Genomic DNA, 20325 nt, shown 5'->3' on the forward strand with positions numbered 1-20325 from the left:
TGCTTTATTTGTAAATATTACAAAGAAGAGTAGAAATGCAGTGTGTTCATTTAGAATCTTGAAAAAAAATCAAGGTAATAAATTGACATCTCCGAATTTGACTAGGAGCCCTATCTAAGGAATGAAGGCTGACCTGGAAGGCTACGGGGAAAATATTCAAATAAACTCTTACATTTGGACTGTGGCTAGGTTTTTTTAAAAAAGGTGACAACAGGCAAATACATTCAAAACAGTTTCTCAAGTAACTTGACTGGAGATCGGTATCAGAGAACACAACCTGTGGTTTCTGCCCTACGGTTTCTGCTGGGTGCTTGATTCTGCCCCATGATTTAATAAATAACTGAGGCTAACCTGGGCCATGGACACACTGGCCAGGTGTTTTATGAACCAGTGTGAAACAGAGAAACATGTGGTCATGGGAAGGTGGCAACAGAAGGCTTCCGGGAGGTGTTAGAAGAAAAGGCCAGACACCAAATAAAAGTCTGTCTAAACTCTGTATCAAACAAAATGATATCATTGTTTGAGGGAACACTTTGTTGTCATAGCCATAAGCAGTTGGAAACAAAAGATAAGACACAGTTATTAGAGAACCTTCTAAAAGAGCCGCTAAAACAAATGAATGAAGCTTTGTTTACCTGGTTTCATAAAAGTAAAAGCTATTATGTTAACACATATAATTTAAAATCTGAAAGTACACAGTGAAGGTAAGAGTTGGCAAACTTACTAAGAGCTCAGTAAGAATGCCCATTGTTCCTTATTTTGATGTCTTTCATGAAGCAGAATCTTCTGACTACATACTCTATGTAATTTTTTTGGAGAACCTACATTCTTATTTAGCTGTCATCACAAACTATTCACCCTCTTTAAAAAAAAAAAACTGATATATGACTCAGAAAGTAATACTTCTTTGAAATAGTGATTTGAGTCGTATTTTAATCTCCTCATTGGGGTTAACTGATCCATCAGCTTTAATGCAACAAAAAAGAGCATAAGTCACAGAGATAGCTGAAGTTAAAAGTGGTAGGTAGACTTATGTTAACTAACTGGAATTTAAATAAAAACTTGAAAAAGAAAAAAAGGTGGTATCGCATGCTTGCCCCATTTCCTCTCTGGCCCTGGATTTGGGATGCCCCTTGGCCCAGGAGAGCCCTTGGGGGAGGCTGGAAGGCCCTACCAGTGTAGCTGCCCTGGGGAGACCCAAGCTACCAACTGCTGAGGGATCCATTGTCTGTGGGTTTTCATCTGGGTCCCAGACATTTTGCTCCATGCCAAGCCAGAAAATAGATAAATGAGACAGAGGAGGAAAATGCCATTAATTCATCAGGGCTTTGCCGAGAAAATATTATTTTGGTTATTAAAGGTGCCACTCAAATCAATAATATACACGACACAATGTAACTATTTTAGGGTGAAAGGCTAGGGGATCTCCCAGGCAGTGATCGCATTCTGAACTCAATCTGATTAGATAGAGCTCTCTGTGTGACGTTGGCTGCCTTGCTGAGTCAGGGGCGATTCTGCCTAGGCTGCCCTCCAGGGCGCAGAGATGGGCAGGCTGCTCCTTCTGATTAACCGCAGAACCAGATCAGGAGGGACCTTCAAGGCCATCAAGCCCAACTTCCCATCTGCTACCTGAATCTGCCCTAACGTTCCAGGCAAGACATTGTTTTCGCATAGGCCTTGGTGAATGGAATTCTATATAAGTTTTAAAAAGACCACATCAGGGTGCCTGGGTGGCTCAGTCGCTAAACGTCTGCCTTCGGATGGGTCATGATCTCAGGGTCCTGGGATCGAGCCCCACATCGGGCTCCCTGCTTGGCGGGGAGTCTGCTTCTCCTTCTCCCACTCCCCCTGCTTGTGTTCTTGCTCTCACTATCTCTCTCTCTGTCAAATAAATAAAATCTTTAAAAAAAAAAATTAAATAAATAAATAAAAAGACCACATCATAAAAAGTTAAAAAAAATCAGCAAACAAACAGAAAAGATATATGGAACTTAGATGTTTTTAATATCTTCTCTAGTTTCTGCCAATATTTTACCTACCAGTTTAGTATTAAAATTCAGACATTTAAAATTATTTATAGTTAGGGGTGCCTGGGTGGCTCAGTCAGTTGAGCACCTGCCTTCGGCTCAGGTCATGATCCCAGGGTCCTGGGATCGAGCCCCGCATCTGGCTCCTTGCTCAATGGGGAGCCTGCTTCTCCCTCTCCCTCTGTAGTTTCCCCTGCTTGTGCTCGCTCTCTGTCAAATAAATAAATAAAATCTTAAAAAAAATTATATATAGTTAAAAACATTCAGTGAGCATAATGTCAGTTCTTCTGATTTCTTGCATTTTTTTGGTTAAGTAAGTTGGGGGTTTTGCCAGACAGCCGTTTAATTTTAACCTTTGTATCAAAGGATCTTACAAAAATGTTTCAGTCTATATTAAGAATTTTTGGAGTACACACATATGCAATGAATGCAACTATATTCAGGAGGGGAAAAAAAAATCTAGTACCCTACACAGGGGTAAAAAAAAAAAAAAAAACAAAAGAAACCCCACCAGTCTGTCAACAGTGATTATATATAGTAGTAGTAGTATGATAAGTGTTTTTAAACTTCTCCTTAATTTTCCAAATTTGCTTCAAATAGAAAAGACTGCTATTTTTAATGTAAGAAGTAAACTACCCCTCTACAAGAACTTACTCTGTGCCAGGGACTCTTGATGCTGGGAATACAAGTGACTAAAATCCCCTGCCTTTCCGGCTGGTGCTGTAGCAGAAGAGGCTGTGAGCACGCAGAGAACCTGGGGGGCCGGGGTGTCGGCAGGGGTGTTGCTGAGAGCAGAATATGAAGCACGGTGCAGGGGACGGTCAGGGTGGGGGAAGAGCTCTTTTATGTAAGGTTGTCTACGTTCCTTGCATATGATTTAATATTTTATTATATTTTCATGTCTCAGAGTCATACTTTTTACAGTTACCAAAAGAGAAGGTATAGGAATGTGCTTTGAATGTAAACTGACCTTATAGCAGGCTTGGAAATTGTCGGGTTTTTGTTTGTTTGATCTTTAATGAGAACCCGGACATGAGTTGCTGTCATTTTCCCTTTATCACTTTTCACTAAAAATAGAAGACTTGGGTGGGGGGTGAGGTTAGTTGTAGTCATTCATTTATTCAGCACGTTTTATTAAGTGCGTAACCCGTGCTACTTCACACACGCACACACACACGCACACAGGCTCACAGTGTAGCGGAAGATAGTTAACTGATTAAAATATATTCCCGAGTATTAAGGGCAACATTGATTTCCATTGATATAGATTTTATTTCTATTCTCTTTAGTCAGCTTATCTTCTGCGTTTTTAAATAATTTTTTGAAACCCCTAAGCATTACATTTTTTTTCTAATTTCCATTTCCTTTTTTCCTCCTGAGAACAGAAGGAATGACCATCCTGCCACATGTGACAGTTTCTGATGCTTCCACAACAGAGCTTCTCAGACTTGCACGAGCACTGGATCTCTGGGGAGTTTGTTAAAATGCAGATTCTGATCCAGCAGAACTGGCCGAGGCCTGAGAGTCTGCATTTCTAATACTTACAGAGGCTCCCAAGGTGCAAAATGGAAAGAACTCTTAGTTTGCAAGGTTGCTCTGAGATAACCTGTCGAGGGCCCAGAGCAGGAAGGCAGATGGAAACTGCTCTGTGGATAACGCTTCCCTCCCTCTGCCCCTCAGGCGCCGGGCTGACCGTGTTCATCCTTGTGTCTCCTGCAGTGAACAGCACTGTGCCTGGTACACAGCAGGAGCTCATTAATATTTGTGGATCAAACACAGAATGAATCTTTAAAAACATGTCTGACAAATTCCATTATCTTTTTTTTTTTTAACTAACTGGCAAGTCATTAATAAACACTATCGAAGATAATTTTAAAGATGCTTTTTAATGATAAAATAATGACCCATACGCTCATCTTTTTCACACAGATATATTTATTTGTTCAGATAACTTCATTCCTACAAACATATTTTACATTCTTGCAATGAGGGCATATAATATTCCCATCTTACAGTAGGTTATGAATGTATTTTTTTTTTTAAGATTTTATTTATTTATTTGACAGAGAGAGACACAGTGAGAGAGGGAACACAAGCAGGGGGAGAGGGAGAGGGAGAAGCAGGCTTCCCACTGAGCAGGGAGCCCGATGCTGGGCTCCATCCCAGGACCCTGGGATCATGACCCAAGCTGAAGGCGGACGCTTAACTACTGAGCCATCCAGGCACCACATAAACGTCTTTTTTTTAAACATGGTATTTACAGTTACACTTTCTATGACTGCTTGATATGAATGGTATTGTTCCACAGTTTATTATTCTCTAATATCGGACACTTAGGATATTTTTAATTTTTAATTTTTACCACTTCAGATAAATATACAGTGAATTGAGGCTATTTGATGTAGCTAGTCCCCCTCTACTGTGCTTTTTTTAAAAAAAGTATACTTCCTTATTGCCCCTATGTTTAATTTACTTGAATATTTTTGTAGGATTTAGAAGGTAATTTTAAATTTTGAACATTATTTGCTATTATCTCAAAGCATTCCAGATATAGCCTGAAAAGTAAATATATATGTATTATCTAATGAAAAAATTATTACTTTTTTGGTTTTTTTATACAAATAATAAAGAGAACCATACCTTCCCCCTTTCTTTTCTTTCCTTCACCCCTACTAGGTATTCTTTTCTAAGTTAGTCTAATCTGAAATTTTGGTATCCGTCTTCCTTTACTCTTGTGTGTTAAAGCAATTACTCCATTTAATTAAACTTATCAACATCCTCCCCCCTTTTATCCTCATATACTCTTTAAAAAGTAACTAATAATCTCATGTATAAGGATGAGACTTTATGAAGTAAGAAATAAATGCTTCTCAGTAAAATGTGCGTACCCTAAGGATCATTTATACTGTATTTACCGTAAGTTAATGAAATACTGTAGTTGGCAAATATGGAGCCTAAGCTTAGACTTGTTCTTTATGTTTTAAAAATACCCTTGCAGCACTTTAAAAATAGATGTTTGTGTTAAAAAATGATGGTGCGTCTTTATTTCCCTCTGCAATAAAAATGTGTTTTCTTTCTCTGCAGCTTAAAGTGAGTAGAAAGAATCTTCTTAATGTCTGCAAACTTATATTTAAAATTAGCAGGAGTGAGAAGAATGACTCTCTGATTGAAAATGACAGCATTCTAGGTGAGTATCATTCAGTGCTACCGCTGAGTAAATGTTGCCCTTGAGTACAAGTGAGAAGTTTGGGGAGCAAAGTTATCATTAATGTTAACTAGAATATTTTATTTTCTCATAATATCCAGAAGTTACATGATGCCTAGTTTTGCTCTGTCCTTCTCTGTGTTTTCCACATTCTGTTTAATGTATCCTTTGGAGCCGAGAAGGATAGTTGGCTGTTTGTTTTAAATCACAGATCTGTACCTCTGAAGCAAATAATACATTATATGTTAAGAAGAAGAAGATAGCAGGAGGGGAAGAATGAAGGGAGGGAATCGGAGGGGGAGACGAACCATGAGAGACTGTAGTAACATTATGTGACTTTATCAAGTATTCCCTACTTAAAAATCCATTTCCTGGTCTCAGATTGATTATCAGACAAAATACATTTAATGGTATTTGAAATAATTGGAATTTGGGGGCTTTTGATGGAGTAGGAATGACTCAGACTTGGAAGACAAACTGGAAGACAGACAGCTGTTACAGACATTTGCCATCAAAGTGTCTCAGATGTGTTTCAGATATGTTGGTAGAGAAATGTGATTACAGTCTACCTTCCTAGCTAATACTGTTTAAGTCTTGATACACCCTTAAATAATTAAGATGCTTAAATAGTTACATCAATAGAAATCTTTTATGAATTCGCATTGCTGATCTAAGGCCAGGCAGCAACAAAGAAAATGCCCTGAGTTCTCTTTTTGCGACCTAGGATAAATGATCTCTTTTTTGACCCCAGCGGACAGGGACAAAGAAAGATTATGACAAATGATCACACTGACATTAATAAAATTAAATGTGAAAGAGGCATGATTAACTTTATCAGAGTTGCCTGGGTTACCCCTAAAATGAAGTAGTTGTATGCTATTCAGATGGATGTTCTTAAGTTGTCTCGGGAAACAGTGGATGTTATCTTCGAAGTATCCCTTTCTGTGGTGATTGAGATTTCTTTTATTTTTATTTTTTAAAGATTTTATTTATTTATTTGAGACAGAGAGAATGAGAGAGAGAGCACATGAGAGGAAGGAGGGTCAGAGGGAGAAGCAGACTCCCCGCCGAGCAGGGAGCCCAATGCGGGACTCGATCCCAGGACTCCAGGATCATGACCTGAGCCGAAGGCAGTCGCTCAACCAACTGAGCCACCCAGGCGCCCGGTGATTGAGATTTCTTAAAAGACCCTGTCTTGATTGATTTCTCATCTTACAGCAACCAGTATATCCTCAAAAGTTTGTTGAAATTTAACTCTTAACTTGTCTCAACTATCAATTGTCCTATAATAACTCAACATTTTTGTAACTAAAAATAAAGGTTGGGGCGCCTGGGTGGCTCAGTCGTTAAGCGTCTGCCTTCGGCTCAGGTCATGATCCCAGGGTCCTGGGATCGAGCCCCGCATCGGGCTCCCTGCTCGGCGGGAAGCCTGCTTCTCCCTCTCCTTCTCCCCCTGCTCGTGTTCCCTCTCTCGCTGTGTCTCTCTCTGTCAAATAAATAAATAAAATCTTAAAAAAAAATAAAGAAAGGATGTGATTATTAATATATAAATAAGAACACGTTCTTTTAATTAAATGCCACTTCTTGTTTCTTACTAATATTTACCAACCTTTATTTTTATTTTATTTATTTGTTTTAAAGATTTTATTTATTTATTTGACAGAGAGAGACACAGCGAGAGAGGGAACACGAGCAGGGGGAGCGGGAGAGGGAGAAGCAGGCTCCCCACTGAGCAGGGCACCCGATGCGGGGCTCGATCCCAGGACCCCGGGAGCATGACCTGAGCCGAAGGCAGACGCTTAACGACTGAGCCACCCAGGCGCCCCAATAATCCCATCCTTTCACTGTCATTATTATTACAGAGATTTGTCTTAGCTACAAATAAGCTTATCTCTTTTTACCACATGAGTAACACTTAACAAGCATTTGAATGTAGTACTAACATTTTACAAATTGTATTTGACGTTCACATACAAGTACTTTAAAATGTCTCTCTCGAGTTGTTACACATTTGTAATAATTCATCTTTTTGACAGAATCATTATTGGAGGTCCTGAGAAGTGAAGATCTGCAAACTAACACTGAAGCTTTTTTATACTGTATGGGGGCTATCAAATTCATTTCTGGAAATCCACGATTTCTCAGTGAAATGATCAGCAAAGATGCTGTGGAGATACTGATGAATTTGATAGAGCAAATAAATGAGAACACCAACAAATGTGGTACCTGTTTGCCTAACTCAGGCCACTTACTAGTCCAAGTAAGTATTTTACTTGAACAAGTTATATGTGTAAAATAGTTTTCATGTTCCCTAGTATCAGTTACCTGCCAGGTGGGTGTAACAGGTAACAGGTGGGCTGTCACCAACAACCAGGTAGGGGTACCTGGCATTAGGGATCAAGAGAAGCAGCCACTGCCCCCCCCACACCCCATGTGTGCCCATTTCCCCTGGAAAGGCTATTCCATGCCTATTCACGGAGCATCTCTCTACACAGCTTCGACGTCCATTTCTGCTACTCCACGGGGAAGGCAGGCCTAGTAGAATAAAAAGTTAGCCTCGCTCTGCAAAACAATTGCAGGCTATCATCAGAATTTTAACAGGCAGAGTTTTAATCTTCAGAGTTTCAAAGACTGGATATTGTTCGTGAGGATGGGTAACTAATGTCATGAATCTTGTATCTGCCGTAAAAAGCAAAAGTTAATGATATTAAGTGGACAGTCGTTGGGGGGTGTGCAGATGACCTTCAGGCCTGAGACTATAGGAATGAAGGTAGCAAAACTAGATACATTTAATATGACCAGGGGCAAGATGAAAAAAATGTGTTATGTGTTACTTTTATTACTTCTTTTGTGGCAGATTAAATTTCATAGTTAAATTATTTTCACTGGAGCTGCTTCAGCTCTCATATTCATTTCTAGATGAGATTCTACTTTTTAATAGCATTTGTATATCAGATAATAGCATCTTTGATGTAATAATTCATGAGATTTGAAATGTGCTTGTCAATTAATGAGGATTGATTGAGCACTCAGAGTGCTTGGAGCCTTTGGGAAAGTGTGTTAAAAATTAGATTTAAGCCCTGCCTTAAAGATGCTTAAAGTGTTTATGATGATCATTAATTTTGGACTTTGCGGTCTGTCTCCATTTTGAAAAAAGATTGTGAAAACCCCTTTTAGTCGTGAATGATTCAAAATTCTACTGGATGTGCCATCTTTTGTCTAGGAAGACTTAGAAACCTTATTTTCATGCTGTCAGTGTTAGTGAGTTATTCAAAAATTTTCCTCAATGGAAATAATTATTTTGGTTATATAATTATTATATTTCCTTATTAAAATGCAAAAAAGTATAAGGAAGAATGTAAAATCCCCTGAAATATTTTTACCCTGAGATAGCACACCTCCAACATTTTAGTAACCATTCTTCCGTTGCATTTTCATGCAAATATATACTTACATATGCATAATTTTATATAATTCTTGATTTTTATCATGGAGTCTTATTTTTCATAGTTGTTTTTGCTTATTTTCCATTACTCTCTTCCTTCCTCATTTCTCCTGTTCCAACCAGTTAGCCAACATTGTTCACACTGACGTGCTCAGCACCTTTTACAATCATAGGTTTTCAAAAATGGGTTATTCCATGCACTTCTGTGTTCTCATGTAACAATACATAGTAAGAACCCCTGGTAGATTTATTTTACATTTTTTAATGACTGTGTAATATTCTGTGATAAGGATATACCTCAAGTACTGAACTGTTCTCCCATTGGGGTGTTCACTCTTTTTAATTTTTATGCAACAGCTTCTAAAATTGTTGTCTGATTTAAAAAGCTCTTTCCAGGGACACCTGGGTGGCTCAGTTAGTTAAGCGGCTGCCTTCAGCTCAGGCCCATGGTCCCAGGGTCCGGGGGTCGAGTCCTGCATCAGGCTCCTGGCTCAACGGGGAGCCTGCTTCTCCCTCTGCCTGCCGCACCCCTGCCTGTACTCTCTCTCTCTGACAAATAAATAAAATCTTTAAAAAAAAAAAAGCTCTTTCCAACCCACTTATATACATATAATACACATATAAATATATATGTAAATATATAATATAATCTATATTATAATCTATAAGAAAACACACATATAAATAAAATATATACAAATTTATTTATATATGTATTTTATTTATTTTTATTTTTATACTTATTTATATATTTATAATAAAATATATAATATATAAAAATAAGGTCAGTTGGTATAAAGGAACATTGAGTATTATTGTGACCTAAAATATATCCAATCCAGAGCTGGGACCTCTGGTATGGCAGTAAGTACAGTCATACTCCCAATGTTCCTCTCTTCCTTCCCTTTTCCCTCCATTCAACATCCTCAGGTGCAAACTGACTCACTAGGTTAGATGCCCTTTTCCTTTCCCAAAATCCATGCATAGGTGGTGTGACAAGGGACACTGCAGAAACTTCTTCCTCACTGCCCGCCACCACTCACCAGGCACTGTCATGGTCTCCAGGCCTCCTCTGAGGCTGCCGAGGATCTGGCTTGGGCAGGCCTTACATGCCTGAGGTTTCTCCCCAGAGCACAGTTCAGCAGGAGGAAGGGCCACCACCTGAGAATGTGCTCCTGCTGCAGTCACCAAGCCCCATTTGCATCAGCTATAGAGTGTCACTGTGTGTGTGTGTGTGTGTGTGTGTGTTTACAGACCTGGTGGGGGGAGGAGATATCATTTGAGGCTATTTCATCTGCAGGGACCCTGAACTGGATATTCCTTCATATTTCATTAAATTGAAGAAAAGCTGTTTTATATCACATGATTGATAAAATGTAAGCCACATGGCTTCACAAGAAGAGCAAATGAAGATCTACTCCTGTAAACGTGTAACACTGACTGGCTCTTCGCTAGCCAGCTCATGCGCACATGCAATCAAACAGATCTGGCCATGTGCAGAATCGTTTGTTCACACTAGTTTGCAGAACTCGGTAACTCTAGCTCATGAGACTTTTTTTTTAAGCAACTTTGTTCAGTAGAAAGAAAATCAGTAAATTACTGTGGCTATGAGCCAGAGAGCACATGGCAAGGCTAAAAAGACAAAGGCAGGCAACGTTTGGACAGTTGTGAGTTCCTCTCTTTCATGACTTTCAACCCGGAGAACCTCAGTAAATTTAGCACACTATCTGGGGACCTCCTGTTACAAAACTGTACATTCCAGCATCTGGCACAAATGCTAGAGTCATTGTGTTTCCCTAAAGCTGCCCTTTTGGACGTCCCGAAGCTGGAGCCTGAAAGTTGTATAGGATTTGGGAAACTGGCAAAAGGGAAAGAGATAAGGTGTGTTTGGGGCATGCTGAGGAGGTAGGTTGATCCAGAGCAGAGGGGTTCCGTGAGAGTCTGTGAGATTCATAGGCCACAGCCCTGAGTCTCACACACCAGACTGTGCAGTGTGGACTCGGAGGAGCCGTTGGAGGTGGGCGTGGGGGGGCGGGGAGAAGGAGGTGAGATCAGAGTGGCAGAAGGATGAATGTGCATGAGATAGGAAATTGATCAAGACCACAAAGCTGAAAAGTGATGGGAGGAGAATGTATCAGGGGTACCAACAGATTGGAGGGCTAAGATCTCACACACAGTAGCCCCAGTTAAGAGGTGTTACTAGCAGTTATTAGATTTGAGGCAGATTATAATAGAGCTAAAGGAATGAGATCCAGAAATGGGTGTGGAAGAAAAGCTCCTCCACAGCATCTGGGCTAATGTGGCTTACAGGAAAAAATACTGATGTGTTGAAATTTTTGAAGCTTTTCTTTATGTTGTTTCATATATATATATATACATACACACGTTATACATATACGTATACATATACATATATGTGTATATTTATCACTGTGTGGCCGAAATCAAGAGACATTGATTTCACAGGTGTTGGTGGAGGGGCTGTTCTGTGCCAGGCATGTTCTGGGTGGTGAGGAAGATAGTGGAGGATGGGACAGCTGCCAGTAGGGGCCTACATTTCGGAGATCCCCATGTCCAGATAATAGTATTCTGATGCCTTATTCTTCTACAAAATCATGGCATTTCCACACACACAATGCTGCCTTCAGTTCTGCCGATCAGATGCTTAATAGCATTTTAAGAGGATGAGTGTTGCTGCTCGGAAGGTCTGAAGGCCACTACCTGTGCACCAAGTGGAAGTATAAATACTCCCAGTCTGGAGATACAACTTTGTCTGTAAAATTGCAAGAGTAAGGAAAGTTAAACAGTGCACGTTTACTGAATTCCAGAATACTAGAATTTCAGGAGAGCTCCCCAAAACCTGGAAAAAGAGAAAGGTCAGGTAAAAGGCAAAGGCCCCTACATGTCAGTAGTGGATTGCATCACCCAAGGAGGTGACAGACAGAAGTAGGGATTTGTCAGTGTCGATCTGGAATGGATTATCAGGAGGTGTTAGGGTTCATTTCTGACTCCTAAGGCTAACATTTGGGAAGGCATAACACAGGAAAACTGCTGGAGTCCCCTCCATCAGAAAGTCTGTTGTGGTCTCCTTCATGCCCCCTTCCTGGGGAATGGAGAAGAGTCTTCTGTATAAGTCATCATCACAACCAAGCCCTGATTCCCCTGGTGTTTCGTCTGTCCTCTTGTGTTTTGAGAACACCCATGCAGAAAGCTGCTTTACTCTCATTGAAGAAAATCTCAAGGTATCACATTTGTAGTTAGGTAATTTATAGGTATATAATGTAACTGTTAAAACCCAGATTGTCTTGAACTAACATTCCTATTTTTTAGTCCTTTGTATTTCCAACCTTTCTTCTTTACAGCCTGACTCATTTGATTTTGAGTTAAATCCATAGAGAAGTATATTCTTTCCCCGCTTCAGGTACGTTTTTGAAGTTAGACTGTCTTGCAGCACCCAGATACCATGGTTTGCTTCTATCCCTGCCTCTCATGCTGGGCTCACTTCTTGAGGTCTGCAAGTGTCACCCCAGAGGGTCCTTCAAATCCTAGTCTTTCCCCCTCCTTTGCTCAGTACATCTCCCCTGTCATCTTCTCCTTTTTCTAAGAGGAAATTTCTTGGTAATGTCAGTCCTCCTGGCCCTTGTCACTCCCTACTCCATTCCTTCACCTTGGCTTGAGTTTGGGGAAAAGGAAAGTGAATTAAACAAAGAGAGATGACTCAGACATTAGGAGCCTGGATGGTTCAGAAAATGATACTATTAGAGAAATAGAGAGTTATGAGAAATTAGAGAGTTATACAAGGAACTGATTTGGTGAGAGGATGAAATTATGTAGTCTTTATTGAAAACTCTAAGTTGCCAGCAGAATAGCCAAGTGGGGCTGTCTGGTGAGCAACTGGAGTTATGAACTAGCGCTTAGCAGAGAAAGTAAAGCTAAGAAAACAGATTTAGGGTCACCTGCATGGAGGTGATAGAATCTGAGAACAGATTCTTCAAAATGGCCAAATTTGTGGAATGGGGAAAAAAAGTGGTCAGAAAACTAAGAAAGGACAATGTACAGGAGAGTAGAGATCTTAAAAGCATGGATTGGGTTGGTCAGCTTTGGCCAACAGCACCCACGGGAAGAGGACTTCTATCCTTTGTATGGAGAAGTTTGAGTAGGCAGGTGGGATGGAGTCATGCTGCTGGCGGTCCATGCTCTCTTTGACACTTGTATGAGTTTTTTATCTCTGTATTTTTTAATTAAAATGTGTTTTGATATAGTTGATTTTTTAAAATCATTCTAAACCCTAGAGTAAACTCCCTGCTTTGACGGATTTGAGTTCACTGCTGTATTCTGTGTCTGGTTTCTCCTCTACCATGTCTTCAAGAGCCTAATGGTCCATTTGGCTTTGTACCTGGTGCTGGGACAGGGCTCTCTAGTGAAGAGGCCAAAGGCCTGAGCTGGCCTTTCAGCTCTGACCCCAGCAGTGCTTCTCAGTCTCTGAACCTTCCTTTCCTCATCTTTAAACGGCCAGCTTAGGGGTGCCTGGGTGGCTCAGTCGTTTGAGCCTTTGTTGGTTTTGGCTCAGGTCGTGATCTCAAGGTCATGAGATCAAATCCCAGGCTGGGTTCTGCACTCAGTTTGGAGTCTGCTTGAAATTCTCTCCCTCTCCCTGTGCCCCTCCCCAGGCTCATGCACACATACTCTTTCTCTCTAAAATAAATAAATAAATAAATAAAATCTCTTTAAAAAAATAAAGGACCATATTTTTTTTAAAAGATTTTATTTTTTTATTTGACAGAGAGAGAGAGAGAGCACAAGCCTGGAGCAGGGGCAGAGGGAGAAGCAGGCTCCCCACAGAGCAGGGAGCCCAATGCGGACTCAATCCCAGGACCCTGGGATCATGACCTGAGCCGGAGGCAGATGCTTAACTGACTGAGCCACCCAGGCACCCAATAAAGGACCATCTTAATGGGTAGTTGGGAAAATTAAATGAGCTGATCTATGAAAGCACTATAGAATAGGACATGATACATAGCTGGTACATAGTTGGCACTCAGCAGAAATTTGTTCAACAAAGTAAGATCAGAATTACCAAAACCTGAAGCTTCAAAGAGCCATTTCTTCTGATGAGAAAAAAAAATTAATCACAAGAAATTAAAATGACAGAGTTAGAGGTGGATTTCAAATGTTGGATCTTTTTCATTTTTCTGTCTTTGAGAGGCTATGTGGAGAACCATGCTGAATAGAAACTAAAGTTGGAAGGGAGTGTTATATCAGCAGCATGGGACTCTGGGTACTTAATGGAGCCCAAGTCTCAGAGCTGACTCTTCCCTGCTTCAAGGATCTGGGGAATTTAAGAGATGCCTTTGACTGAAGTCTGGAGATTCAATGAAGCAGTGATTTACATTATGCTAGTAATTAACGACTGTACCAAGGTGGTTGGGGTCCTTTAAATCTTTAGTTATATTTTATGGTTTTAAAATGTGGAGATTAATGCTTATTTAGGTAGTTAATTATTATGAGTATGCATACTTAAGTAGGAAAGTATATTAACTCCCTTTCTCTGCCTTACCTTGCCTATGGGAAGCCTACCTCTCAGACCATAAAATCAGAACCAAGGCAATAACTTCCACCTGATGGAAACTTGCTCTGGTTATTGGGGGAAATAAACTGCATACCCATGAGAGCAAATATTCCCATGGTTATATTTCTTGAATTCTTTTTTTAAATATTTCTTAAATTCTTACAGTTTTATTGGAGATCTGATGATTAAACAGAAAAAAATAGGGGCACTGTGTGGCTCAGTTGGTTAAGTATCTGCCTTCAGCTCAGGTCATGATCCCAGAGTCCCAGGATCAAGGCCTGCATCAGGCTCCCTGCTTAGCAGGGAGCCTGCTTCTCCCTCTACTCCTCCCCTTGCTTGTACTCACTCTCTCGCTCTCAAATAAAAAAATAAAATCTTAAAAAAATAAACAGAAAAAAAATCTTTTTAAAGCATCTTTTTTGAAGGTTTTGTTTGAATAGGAAATGAGCAAATGAGGTCATTTATTTTCTTATTGTTTTAATTGCATATAATTTCTAATACAGTGAAATGTTCAGATCTTACATGTTTGATGAGTTTTGACAAAAGCATACAGCCATGTAATCCACACCCCTATCAAGACGCAGAAGATTTCTATCACCTCAGAAATTTCCTTCCACCTCTTTCCAGTTAATTCCCACTCTCCTACCCCACAAAGGGAACCATTTTTTTCTGATCCCTTTCACCACAGATAAGCCCTGCCTGTTCTAGAATTTAATATAAATGGTACATAACAGTGTGTGCTTTTTTGTGTCTGGCTTTTTTTTTTTTTTTAACTTTCATTCTGAACTAAGTATAGGCTCACTAGATGTTGCAAAAATAGTACAGAGAGGTCCCGTGTCACCATCATCCAGCTTCTCCCAATGGTGACATCTTACATAACTACAGTACATTATTAAAACCAGCAACTAGAGTACTATTTCTTGCTCATTTTCTTATAATATATTGTTTTTGAGATGGGATGCAACTTTTTTTGTCACAATCTTTGGTATTGGTTATTAGGCTTGCTAATTTTGTAATGATGTATTTGTCTGTGGGAAGGGGACCGCTATTTATTACTTAGGACGCTTTTCTATAAGGAATAGCAGTATTATAGCTGATAACTCACTCACCCAATTGGCATGAGAGACTGGGCAGTCAGAACTCTGGCCCTTCTTCTCCACTCCTCCTTTTCCTGGGAAAGACCTATGAATAGGTAACTTATGTTCACCTCAGACTTTCCAGGGAAGGCATATCTAAAGATCTGGGGAGACTCAGAGACCCCAGACATGTAATGTAATGGCTTGGGTTTTGAACCTGGATATAAGAGAGAAACTAAGGCAGATGGGGAGGGGGAGAAGATTATCACCATGGTTGAAAACTGTAATTTATAGCTGAGGCAGGGGGGCATTCTAATCCTGAACCTCTGAATTAGACCTGCCTACCTCATCACAAGCTGCATCTGCCCCAGGAGGAGCAGGGGAGAGCACCTTGTTCTCCCCAGTCAGGAAGTGAGGGATGGAGCGTGGCCAGGAGTATCATGCTGAAGACTATCTCTTCACAAGGAACATCGAGCGTGGGAAGTAAATATTCCTATGCCTATTGTTTCCAGGGAGAGACGTTTGCTTCTTAATTGCTGTCATATCTCCTCAGCCTCGTCTCTTCGTTGTAGACATATTAGCTGTGGCAATAAAGAAATGTCACTAACTTTAACATGTAATCGGGGAAAATTGTTGTTATTACTTGGTAGTTCTTGGTGTTACATTATCTTTCCCAGACTCATTTTCCTCCTTTTACTGCATTGACATACTATGTAGTTTATATGACATTCAGAATTTCAAGTATGCTGATACGTGGAATAACCACCACTAGCAGAATCAGCTACCTACTCATTGTACCAAGGTAACTGACATAGAGGCAGTAACCGGAGAGTAACGAACATAGGCAAGCATTAAATAGAGTCTCAGAACAGGGCACTGGGTGTTCGAGAAGGACAGAATCATTTCCTGCTGAAGGAGGACACCCATGGTAGAAATGTGCCAAATGGGCTCAATAGCCAGGCACCAAGCAGTATCAAGGATTATGAATTAATATGACTTTCAAATGCATAGCTCTTAACTCCAATAAAATGCTTAGGAATGTGGGGGCACTCGTAGTTTCATGGGTACAGTGGCATCTTGTCATTGATGTCTCTTGTCTCAGCCAGAACTGTATGAACCATCTATGAGACAATCCGAAACTCCTCCAGTTACCACAGAGGCTCTGGTTTGGGCATATATGTGGTCGCAACTGGGCACAGATCCAGAAAATGAATGTGCTTTTATTAATAGAGGGAGATGGTTTTGCTGAGGTTGGAAAATGGTGTGGCTTTTGTTCTTAAATCATTTGACACTGTTTGCGGTCTCTGGCGGCTGTGTTTATTCTTTCACATCATCAGCAGGAAGTGAACCATTTTGCAGTTGGCAGTTAAATTGAGATAAAGCTCGAGGGATTTTGGTTATGGATATTCCAGATGATTGAGAAATAAAATGAATGCTTTTAGAGAAGGGCCAAGTGGAGTGGGAGAGACAACAGACAAGGAGCTGGAGCTTAGGATGCCCACCTACCTGGTGGCTGGTGGACTTTCTGAGACTTGGTTTCCTCATCTGAAAAGTGGGGCTTGTAATACCCTTCCTGTCTGCCTCATGGGGCTGGTTTAGGGAGCAAATGAGATCAAGTTTATAGGGTAGATTTATAAACCATAAAGCTGCTCAAATTCTTTCCATAATCACATTCAATGTATAAAAATAAATAAAACTGAATCCTCATGCTGATGTTGGTAGAGGAAACATAATAACTTTCAGACTATTGATGGTGTGGTTTTTAATTGCATTATGTTCCAGAGGTTTCTTTGAAAGCTGGTTTTTTGAAATTGGGAAATATTTCTTCAAGGAACAATATCATGATTGATGGTGAAGTTCCCAGGCTTGCCAAAAAAGACTGCTTAACTTCTGACGTACTGAAACAGGAGTTCTATGGTGGACTGTGAGCTCCAAGCCCTTGTGCTCTGTGGCTGAATGCCTTCTAGGGCAGAAGCTGGTGGGTTCCCTGGGGACTGAGGATTCTGATGGAGGAATAGTGCAAAGGGAAGAGAGAGGGCCAACCACTCTGGAAATGAGCAGTGTGCGGAGGCTCAAGTCAACCAACCAGCCCTCCCTACCTTGCGTCCATCCCACCCCTCGCACACCCCATTGCAGTAAAGCCTGCAGGAATGGGGCCCCAGCTGCTGGGCCTGTATTGTCATTCTTAAATCCCGTGATATCAATCAGGAGGGCCTCATATTTTAAGACAACAATTTCTTGCATTTGCTAAGGTTTTTCAATTAATAGTTGAAAACATAACTGGAAATTGATAACTAAGTGCCTATAATCAATTTGAAGAAAAGATATTTTGAATTCTAATTTTGCTATATTAAAATGTTGTTTATAAATTATAAAAGACTTTATGAATTATCTAATCACTTCTCAATATAATTTTTCCCTTTAAAATGTATCTCCCAGTGTCAACGACACAGTGAGAACTTTCAACACTAGAGAGGACAGCTTTGCCAAACTCATCAGCAATTTTGCTTGGAGATTCTGGTTGAGGGTGGGGGCCAGTACCTCTTATGATCAAGGAATTTGGAGACACAGAGAGAGGAAGCTGCCTCAGAAAAAAATGAGCACCAAAAAGTTGTAGAGTGTAGCTCAGTCCATTTTCAGGAGCAGATTAGTAACCAGAATCACACCAGAATGTTTCTTTCTTGGCTTATACCGAAAAATGTAGGGTGACGCCTCAGTCATCATCTCATACCGGCTAAGAAGCAAGGACACTTAAATTCTTATCAATCATCTTTGTAGATGATCAATTCCATATTCTTCTCCTTTCTCTTCTTCCCCCTGCTTGCCTCGCTGCCCCATGCAGTTGTGCGTTAGGAGATGGGAAGAAAAATAATTGAAACATGTTTTTCTGTTTGCTCTTTCTTGGTGAGATGACACGTGGGAACTGCTCCAGTGAGCCCTTTGGAAGCTCAACAGGCATCGATGTAATCATCTAACTTGCACTTCTTTTTCTGTCCTAAAGGATTTGAGATGGCTTAAAAGATTATAGATAGTAAAACAGAAAAGTACATAACTAAGCAGAGCTAGGAACGATATAAATTGGAATGGAAAGTTAAGAGCCGGGTACACTTCTGCAAGCTTAAAGCTTGGACTTTGGCGAACTCCTGCTTTGGGGGCAGGCCCAGTGGGTGGGCTTTCCTGGGGGGAGGGCAGGAAAACTCATTAGTGATTTCCGCAAATAGATCTCTGTTAAAAGTGGGAGCAAGGTCAAAAGTTAAGTGGGTTGACTAGAAATTCGCCTTTACCGTTAGCGCAGGATTTAACTAGACTCTCCTCCCCCACCCCCCCACGCCCAGTCTTAATACATTTTTTTCCCAGAAACAGCCCCTTGTCTGTGCTTGGCAGTCAGCCCCACCTCCACCCCCGCAGTGAGATTTGTGGCTCTCAGCCAGCCTCTCAAAATGGGGGGCCTGCCCTGCTGCCTTTGCCTGGTGACCTCCTCCTGATCCTCAGCCCTCAGGGCTTTAGGCTTGGGTTTACCACCAGGCCTCTGCTAATCCCCTTCGCTTTCTTGCCAGAGGCTTCTTAAAGGAGAAATCCTCCTTTTCTGCTCCCTTGTCCCTTCATCTCCTTGTCCTCCTTTTTTTCTTCTTCTTTTTTATTTTATTTATTTATTTATTTTTTAAGATTTTATTTATTTCTTTGAGGCAGAGAACAGAAGCGGGGGAATGCGCAGAGCGAGAGGGAGAAGCAGACTCCCCGCTGAGCAGGGAGTCCAATGTGGGGCTTGATATCAGGACCCTGGGATCATGTCCTGAGCTGAAGGCAGACGCTTAACCGACTGAGCCACCCAGGCGCCCCTGTTTTAATTTTTTCTAATGAGATGAGGAAAATGGTCAAGAGAGAGGAAAAAACTGAGGTTGAAACAAGAAAATAAAAGCTCCTAAGAACACCACCATCCCTTTTGCTGACAGTGTCCCTTGCCAGAGGTTGGATGAGGGGAGCAAGAGGACGGCTATAGATCGTGGTAGGAAGAGGACGGGTTTCTGTGTGTGATGGTTAGAACGGGTATTCCACAGCCTCTGGCTGCCTGACTTCAGGTCAGTATTCACACAGGCATCTGGGCTCTGGACTCCAAGTGGGAACGCTTGTTGAGTCATTCCTTGGATTGATGTAATCCAACAGCGCTTGAGTGCCTGGGCTGTCTCTAGAGAAGAACAGGTAGAACCAGGGTCAGATGATGAGAATTTTCCATTTTATCGTGGTGATGGCCTGGAGAGCCTAAAATGATGTATTAGCCTTCACAGAAGACCATTCCTTAGCTTAGGAGACTCTGTTGTAGATCCACGGCAAAGGGGAATGCTCAAGTAGTTTTTCCTCCCTCCAATGTTTTGGGTGCTGAAGCTTTCAGGGAATAATTTACTGAATTGCTGTATAATTGAATTGACTTCAGAAGACTTGAACACATTTACTTGAAGCATTATTTTTATTTTCTCTGCTTTAAAGATCGTCAGTTATATTTTTGTTGCTGTTGTGACAAAGGAAAACTAATCAAAGATACATATCTTAATAATTGTTGTTAAAGTTTATTAACTATGGCTATAATGAAGCTTTATATTTACATAATGCTTTACAGCACACAGAGACATTGTTACATGTTTCCATTTGATACACAAAACCACCCCAGGAGGTGAGCAGGGATGGTAAATGCTTTACACAGATGAGAAAGTCGGGAAGTCAAGCAATGAGTGGGTGCCTCAGTCACGTAACTAGAAAGAGATTTGGGACTTGAATCTTCATCATTTGACTCGAAGGCCAGTGATCCCTCTTCTGCATTTTGGGTGTGGAGCTCCACAACAAATGTGGAGATGGCAACCATGATGTTTGAGCTCCTGTTAGAGGACAGGTGGCAATGCTCTTCACAACTTTTGTCTCACTGAATCCTCACAACTCCAAGGAGCTATCACCATCCCCACTTTACTGATGAGAAAAATGGTCCCTGGGAGGTTCACTTGCTAACCAAA

The 20325-nt window shown here is 40.8% G+C and overlaps 1 protein-coding gene across 1 annotated transcript in view; it reads left to right on the forward strand.

The window, feature by feature from the left end:
• ARMC2 (armadillo repeat containing 2) overlaps nt 1–20325 on the forward strand; it is a 107545-nt gene that overhangs the window by 49380 nt on the left and 37840 nt on the right. The window contains exons 9-10 of the mRNA XM_034991757.1: nt 5112–5214; nt 7269–7492. Coding sequence (XP_034847648.1) covers nt 5112–5214; nt 7269–7492 — 327 coding nt within the window. The remainder of the gene's footprint in view (nt 1–5111; nt 5215–7268; nt 7493–20325) is intronic.

The sequence above is a fragment of the Mirounga leonina genome, unplaced genomic scaffold (genome assembly GCF_011800145.1).
Source record: "Mirounga leonina isolate KUSES-001 unplaced genomic scaffold, KU_Mleo_1.0 Mir_53, whole genome shotgun sequence".
NCBI lineage: Eukaryota > Metazoa > Chordata > Mammalia > Carnivora > Phocidae > Mirounga > Mirounga leonina.